An 8,439-nucleotide genomic window follows, 5' to 3' on the forward strand; every position below is an offset into this window, starting at 1 on the left:
TGGGGATATTACCATTGACGTGGAGGATGTTAACAATGATGTGGAGGACGTTAACATTCAAGTTGAAGACTATCTTGTTGATAATCCGCCAGAGGACGTGCCTAATACTGTTGAGTGTACACCGGTAGAGGTTCAAGCAACTCAAATTCCAAAGACTGATGCTTGTTTGCCTGAGACGGAGGTGACGGATACCGGTGCTGATATTCCATTGCGTAATGACACTCAGCATTCCACTCAAATTGGCAGTGAAGCATTCGTGACTGCAGAAGAGGAGGTAGCGGATGTGGTGATATCTTGTCATGCAGACTTGTTGCTTGGGGTCGTGTTCGAGATAGATAAATCGATAAACGAGATTTCGAGGTTGTGTTGGAGGCCGGTACTGTTATTGGTGAGGCTGTCCGAGAGGACAATGGCGTTCTTTGGGTTGAATGCTCCTACTATCTCGTACAAGTTATTTGCCGCACTCGCCTGCACATGAGGAGCTACTCGTTGTCCTGTTGTGCCTCAGAATTTCGGATGCACCTATGATTGTGGTCCTGTGGATCCTCAGCTAGTTGTCCTGTCAAAATCAATGATAACGATGGGTCATGTTTTCAACCCAATGCTATTGAAGCGGAAAGAGGTTGCAGACTACTGGTTCTTGAATGATCATAACATTTCGCAAGGGTAAGAGCTTGTTTTTATTGTAAAAATTTTCGGCTTTCTGTTTATTATATTATACTGCTTTTTGTTCTTCAAAAATATATTCATGTGACTCTTATTTTGCCTGTTTATTCGGTTTTGAAGGGAGAATCTTGTCACTTGGGGTGTGAACAGCATTCTGAATCGAGAGGATATGGAATCGATGGTTCCAGATACAATGATAATGCTTGGTGTTGTGGACTGGTGGTCCCTCTTTCTTAATGATACTTGTATAAGAGGAAGTCCAAGTCGACTTTTCTTTGGGATGGGTGCAACGGTTAGTTATTCTATCTTATCTTATCTTTTACTTTATTTTTCATGTTTGCATCACGTTTCAACTCTTTTCTCCACTTTTTATTTAGTATCCATTGCGGCGACTTTGTATGCCGTCGAAAGATGATAAGGCTTCCAGGAGTGATTTATGTGCGGAAGTCATATTGTCATTTACTGTCTTTGTCAATAACAACAAGAGAGAGTGTGATCTTACTTCTGATATGGTATGTTTTCTTTACTTTGTGTGTTTTCTACTACTATTCTACTGTTAGTCTACTATTACTCTTGTTATTATTCATTGTTTTTCGCTTTTTAAAAGAACCACATAATTAGTAACAATTGTTTTGGCCAAATATTTTCCGCATTTTCATCCCAATTCTTTTGCATGAGCACTTTAGTTGTTTGTGCATCAATTTCATTTCGAAGAGGGTTGAATATCTTGATAATGTATTTCAAGAGGCGATGTTTCTTTGATGATCAACAGCGCGTGTGTACGTTTGGTGTATTGTCAAACTATTTCGTAAGTCATTTATTGTGTTTAATTTTCTCTTGGTGTTTAGCCTAGTTTGTTTAAGTATTGTTAGTAATTATGTTTTCTTTTTCCTTTTTTTTTAAAGGTGAACTTGATGTCTGATTTCCTGGTCCACAAAGGAGTTGCCCGAGGTGGGGAGGTTAAAGATTATAAAATTGTCAACGTCCCTTTTACCCGGCAAAACTGCGATTGAAAATTTGACTGCGGTGTATATACGATGTTGCACATGCTCTTTTACCGTGGAACTGTTTTTGATTGTGACTTGGGTAATTATGATTCAAGAGCCCTTTACCGTGCTGAGATCGTTGCCTTGTTGGTGCTGTCTGATATGAACGAGTCCAGGGAAGATGTGTTGAAAATTTTGGAGGAGTTGAACAAGACGAGAAAGGAAACCCTGCGTGTGCTTGAAGAGAAACGGCGTATTGAGGATGCGGAAAAGAGGGCTTCTCAAAGCGGTCATAAACGGCGTGGTTCTGGCAGGGTGAAAACTGTTGGTAAGAAGGTTAAGACGATGCAGCCTGTTGTCGAGCCCGTCGCTTCTCCTACTGTCATTGACAGCACTAAATTCTCTAGAAACACCCTTACTGCCAGCCGTCAAGTGGGAAGCAGGAGTGTGGATAGCACCGTGAGTCCAAAGTCGGCTTTGGGTAGTCGTAAAAGGGGTAAGGCAGACGAAGGGCTGGGTTGCTCTATGGATTGCGGGCCAGAGGACAGTAGGTTTGTTGCGGTGTCGGATTTGTTTCGGAAGAACAAAAAACAGTTCTCTAAGATGCGGAAGGTGCGGAAGCAAGTGATGGACTTTGTTCTTCTTGAAGACGCTCAGTTGAAAGAAGAGTATGTGTCAATTTTGATTTCTTTGATTGTGGTGTTGCTGTTCAGTTAGTCTTTCTGTTTCCCACTGTTAGTCTGCTGTTAATCTGTTGTTATTATGTTGTTATTTTGTCAACCTAGTCAGTCATCTAATTCCACTGTTAGGTCCTTTTGTTATTCTCTCATTGTTATTGAATCGTTATTCTCTTTGTTATACCACTATTATTCCGCTGTTAGTCCACTGTAATCCCACTGTTAATTCCCTTTTGTTATTCTGCTGTTATACCACTATTATTCCGCTGTTATTGTTCTGTTATTAAACAGTTACTCTGCTGTTATACCACTGTAATCCCACTGTTCTCATCATATGTTATTTTTTGTGAATGCAGTGAGATGTTAGTGTTGTACAACGACGACGTCGGCGTGTTTTTGGATAGGGGGGATATTGTTTCCATTGTAGATGCAGCTGCTATGATGACAACAAGAGTAGTGGATGTTTGGTCAATTCTTTTGAATTCGTTGGAGTTTGAGGAACGTTCAGAACCAAGCTCAATGTTTTTCGGAGTTCGTCATATGGTATTTTGTTTTTTCTTTTGCTATTTTGCGTTATTAGCTACAGATTGACTCACAAGTATTGATATAAAGTTAAACTTGTGCACTATTTTTGGTTGTTTATGCTTTCTGTTTTGAAGGATCCTCTTTATTCACTCTTAGAGAACTTTGATTCCTCAAGTCCTCTTGACGGTCCGGGTAAGAAGCTGTTGGCATTCTGGAATGTGTTTTTCGATTCCTGCAATGGGAGATGTCGTCTGAACTCCGACCTTGTGTTTGTGCCGATTTTGTACAATGATCACTACTCTTGTTTCTGCATCAACTTTATGAATGAATCGATTGGATATTTTGGACAACATGACTCACGATTCCAAGCAAAGAGCCGATTACAGAAGATTGGCCGAGATTGTGGCAAACTATATGTATGTTTTTATGGAGAGTCATAATGTTCCGAAGTCTGAAGATTGCCGCAATTTCGAAATCGTTGATGCTCCTTTTAAATGGAAAAAGAAGGAACTGCTGAATTCCGAGTCGGGGTGTTTCTTGCTGTACACGATGGCGGAATATGGTGGAAGCGTGTTTGAGTGCAATCTTCACAAAGAAGATTGCTCGTCAAGCTTCTGTGTTGAAATGTCGGCTTCCCTGATCTTGGCGGATATTAATCTTTATAGGCAAGTAGTTCTTGACAAAGTGATGGCTTGTGAGACTGAAAGGCCGAAGACGTTGGGTTTGGCGGCAGCAAGGAACAAGTTGCCAGAAGTGCAACCCGAAGTGCAACCCCAATCATCTGTTGGTAGTGAAGAGTCAGGCATCGTCATGAATGCAGTACCTTTGACTGTTGTGTATCCAGGGAAGTCAGACTAAGTTAGTGTAAACTGTGTTGTTAAACAGTTAGTGTGCTATTGATGCACTGTTATTCTGTATAATTACTAGTTTATTGTGCTGTTATTCCCGTATTATTCTAGTGTTATTCCAGTGTGTACTCTAATTTAATTGGGTTTTCATATTACTTGTACTTTTTTCAAACACCATCCATTTTTACTCTAATCCCACAGTTATTTTGCTGTTATTGCAGTATTATTCAGTATAATGAGCAGTTTGTTTGTTGTCTTTGTTATTGCACAATTAGTCTGATTATTTTAGTCTAATTAAGCTTTCTTATTACCTTTGTTTTCTACAAACACTATCCATTTCTATTCAAGTGTAAATTTAGTCAAGTGTAAAAGCAGTGGTTTAGACTGCGTTTTTTCCAGTGTTATTCTACCATTATTCTCTGCATTATAAAGTATTACTCCGCATAATAAGCAACTACTCTGCTGTTATTGTACTATTAGTCTACACTTATTGTGCTGTTATTCCACTAGTTTAATTAAGGTTTACAAACACTATCCAATTTCTACGAAGAATATGCATTTTCTATTCAATTGGCAATGGCTGTTTTTTCTCAACTGTGATTCTATTCTTATTGCACCGTTATTCTGCTGTTATTGCACTATTATTCCGCATAACAAGTAGTTTATTCAGCTATTATTGCAGTATTATTCCACAAAAGGACTAGTTTATTCTGCTGTTATTTCACTGTTAGTCCAACATTATTTTGTTAAAACTATTCATTTTTATCCAAGTGTAAATTTAGTCAAGTGTAAAAGCAAAGTGGTTTAGACGCTTTTTATTCCATCGTTATTCTACCATTATTTCTCATTGTTATTAAAGTATTTATTCCGCATAATTTAGCGATTATTATGTTATATTGCACTATTATTCGGCAAAGACTTCTGTTATTCCAACATTACTTAAACATAGTAGTAAATAGTAGTTAAAGATAGTAATTACATAATAAACATTAACGATCTAAAATATTAAAGCCATTTTTTTAAAAGCAATAAATATTTTAAACATATTTAAAAAAAGCCCTGGCCCATCATCGTTAGATTTTTATATCTTTATTCTATTCTCTCGACGCTCTGCGCGCCGGTCCTTGGACAAAGTGTTCTCAACTTCCACCGACTCATCCTCAAAAGGGTTTTTGTATGCTTTCATAAGTTCCATGGCTTTCGAATCGGTGTCCAATCGCAGAGATCGAAATATCGACTTCAGTGTAATACTTCCTCAGAGCATTCACACCAACAATGAATTGATTGTCCATGTCGGCTTCCGTGTAGTTCCTATTTTTCTTTTCCTTCAACTGTCTACGCATACGTTTATTTTGAAGTTCAGCAACCTTCAACTTTGCCTTAACACTGTCGACCTCTCTTATTAAGGCCTCTTCACGGTTTTCTGCTGCCTCTAAATTTGTCCTTGTGTCGATCAACTCTATCGTGAGGGTCTCTATCGTCCGTTTTGCTTCATTGATTTCCTCCCTTGTCGGGGACCTTCGGCTATCGTCAGTTACGTCACGCATCCTGCAGCATTGGAAGTATGAAACTTTTTGCATTATAAAAAGATGTTTAAAATATTTCAACCAAATTAAAAGCAAACTAAAGCAGAAGAAAGAGAATTACCTTTTCTGCAGCATAGAGTATAGTGTTGACAGATAAGAAAAATAAACATCAAAGAAAAATAAAGAATAGAAAGATAAAAAATTACCTTTTTGCAGAGGAGATAAAGTTTTTTTTTGGAATGGACTTTTTCAGTGTGTGTGTTTGTTTTTTTACTCGAAGTAGCAGTATTTATAGGAGCTTGGGGAATAGAAACAGTTTTTCTGTAATAAAGTATAGAAAGATAAGAAATTACCTGTTTACCAACAAAAAAAAAAAGATAAGAAATTACCTTTTGCAGAGGAGATGCAGAATTTTTCCTGGAATACAAAAGTTTTTCTGTACTTATTCAGTGTGTGTGTGTGTGTGTGTTTTTTTTTAAAACCACGCAATAGCAGTATTTATAGGGGCTTGGGGAATACAAACAGTTTTCCTTTAATTATATTAGATTAAGTTAGGTAACTGTTTTTAATAAAAACTGAAAAGTGGAACTGCTTTTTATAAATATGACTAATCTGTTATTATTCAACTATTATTGTAGTGTGTAATTGCAGTTTTATTTTTGTGGGTGGTTTGTGAAAAAACAGTCAGATAATATTAACAAAAAAAATTAAAGTAACTAGTATTAATTCTCATATAATGTAGGTCTCACTTTATTATCTAGAAGACACATTTTAGGTTAAAATGTAATTCAAACAATGACAAATAGTAAAAGTCTTTGACATTTTTAGGCGAGGTCTTCATCGTAGCCGCTGTCTTTTGCGCCTCTTTTGTCTTTGTTAGTTCATGCATCTGATTCATGTTCCTGCAATTTTTGCTTAGTATTTAGCAGCTACATTAATAGCAGAATAGCAGTAGAATAACATTAATAGCAGTAGAATAACAACACATTAATAGCAGAATAGCAGAGACTAAATTTAGCAGCTACTCTGCTGTTATTGCAGACACTATCCATTTCCACAAAGAATATCCATTTTCTATTCAAAAATAACAACACATTAATAGCAGAATAGCAGTAGAATAACACAACAGCAGCAGAATAGCAGAGTAACACAGGAATAATAGGGGAATAACAGTAGAATAAGAGGATAACATTAGAATAATAGGAGAGTATTAGTCCAGATTCATACCTCTTCAGTTTCTGATTCTTCTTCATCATCGTCATCAGAAGGGGGACTTTCAGCAAATGGAAGATTACAAGTTCTACTGTTGTGGTTCACCCACTTCTTGCAGTTACCGCATCTTCGCTTCCTCTTTTGTGGCTTGCTCTTGGCCTTTTCTTTCGACGACCTTAATCTTTTACCACTGCCCTTATTCTTGGCTTTGTTTGGCGGTCGAAGGTCAATATCATTTGAAGCTGTGATGCCGAGAAGAGCCTCGATTTCCTGGTTTTTAGTTTTCGGTTCAATTGGTCCTGTGATGTTCTCCCGATGTGTCGGGTTTTTCGCCGATTGCTTTCATTTCGTTTAACCGTAGCATAACTGTCCATCACCCCGACAGTTGCATAAATCTCAGACCAAACCTTTGACATCTCAGCTTTCTTGATGTCAGTTTCATCAATGTCTTCTATCACCTTTCCATTTTCATCTCGGACAATTGGCCTGTAGGATTTCTTTGTCCATCGAGCAAGGACATAAGGGTCAGGTATCCTGTGGAACTGCCTACCATTCCACACCCACAGTATATGGCGACAGACAATGCTATGCCTCTCAAACAGCTTACATGCACATTTGCTCTCGTTAGTTTTGGTGTTAAATTCAACTCGGAAGCTCCTGTGCTTCAGTCCATCACGAACATCATGGTACTCCACTGTCCCTACTGTTGTCAACCCCCCGACCCCCATGCTGCATATGGCATGTTTGACTTCATTCTGAAAGTCCCCAAAGATAGGATGTGTGTAGACAAGGGAGGCATGCATCTCTACCTTCATCGGCCCTACTTTCTTGAGCATACTATGCTCATTGGCATTATCCATCCTCCTTTGTGTATGCCTTTGCTGCTCTATTGCGGAATTGTACCTCATCCAGAACTCGATGAGGGTTCCAAAGTGGCTTTCAAACCGCTTGAAATAGCTGTTTGAACTTTCGGATCTCTGGGTTGTTCGCAACAAACAACCTAGAGGCAGATCCCGAAAGTATGCCGGTATCCACTTTTGTCTGATTGCAAAGACATACTTCAACCACCGGTTGCTTTCCATACCATGGGCTTTAATAACATTTTCCGATTCTGTTTCAAATTGTCGCTCGAGGTCGACATCCCAAACAACGACATTTATGTCGGTCATAAATTCCGTATCATTGCAGATTGCCCTTCCCACTTTCTCGGGCATTTTTCGCATGATATGCCACATGCGCAAGACTTGTGCATGAGAATGGTTGAAGACATTTGGGCATGCCTTTTTAATTCCAGGGCACTTTGGTCCGTAATTACACATTGAGGTTTCTTTCTTTGCCCCATTGCTTCGAGGATTTTTTTAAAAATCCACCCAAATGAATGCTGACTCTCGAAGTCAAGTAACCCAGCTGCAAAAGTTACCGTCTTCTTGTTGTGGTCTACTCCGGTGAAGGGAATAAACATCATGAAATATTTGTTTGTCCCATAAGTAGGGTCAAACGAGATCGTGTCTCCATATAACTTGTAGTTGTTTATCTCTTCCTTATCAGCCCAAATAACCTTCGTCAATCATTTGTTCTCATCCTGATCATAAGCAAAATAGAACCCCTTTGTTTCAGCCAGCATTTTGAAATGCCCAATGAACATACTAGCATCCTTATCCCCAATGTAACACTTGATATTTCGTTTGAAGTTTTTGAAGTCTAGCAAAGTGGCACCGATATTCTGATAACCATTTGAGTATTCCTTGAGAATTTTGAAGCTCAATGTTGGACCTATGTTGAGCTTAGTATGATCAATAATGGTCCTCTTAATGTAGTCATGGACGTCCCTTGAGAGCTTCTGGAACTCCCTGTTTTTGACAGAGTAAAGAGAGTGATTGTGAACGTCTACAAAGACATCCACAATATACCCACCGGTCCGTCGTGCCCTGCTTTTTTCACGGGTTCTCAACCTCATGTGCGCCTTGCAGCCACACCTTGTCAGAGCATGCTTCTTTGG

At 38.7% G+C, this 8,439-nt stretch overlaps 1 protein-coding gene across 1 annotated transcript; it reads right to left on the bottom strand.

Moving 5' to 3' along the window:
* Nucleotides 1-4,862: 4,862 nt before the first annotated feature.
* On the bottom strand, nt 4,863-7,654 carry LOC141648718 (protein FAR1-RELATED SEQUENCE 5-like). Its single transcript, XM_074457438.1, has 4 exons — nt 7,005-7,654; nt 5,618-5,645; nt 5,350-5,354; nt 4,863-5,037 (listed from the first exon to the last, which is right to left on the bottom strand). Exons 1-4 carry the CDS (start codon nt 7,652-7,654, stop codon nt 4,863-4,865), a joined length of 858 nt encoding a protein of 285 aa, XP_074313539.1.
* Between the last annotated feature and the right edge of the window lie 785 nt (nt 7,655-8,439).

The sequence above is a fragment of the Silene latifolia genome, chromosome 3, assembly GCF_048544455.1.
Source record: "Silene latifolia isolate original U9 population chromosome 3, ASM4854445v1, whole genome shotgun sequence".
NCBI classification, from domain to species: Eukaryota; Viridiplantae; Streptophyta; class Magnoliopsida; order Caryophyllales; family Caryophyllaceae; genus Silene; species Silene latifolia.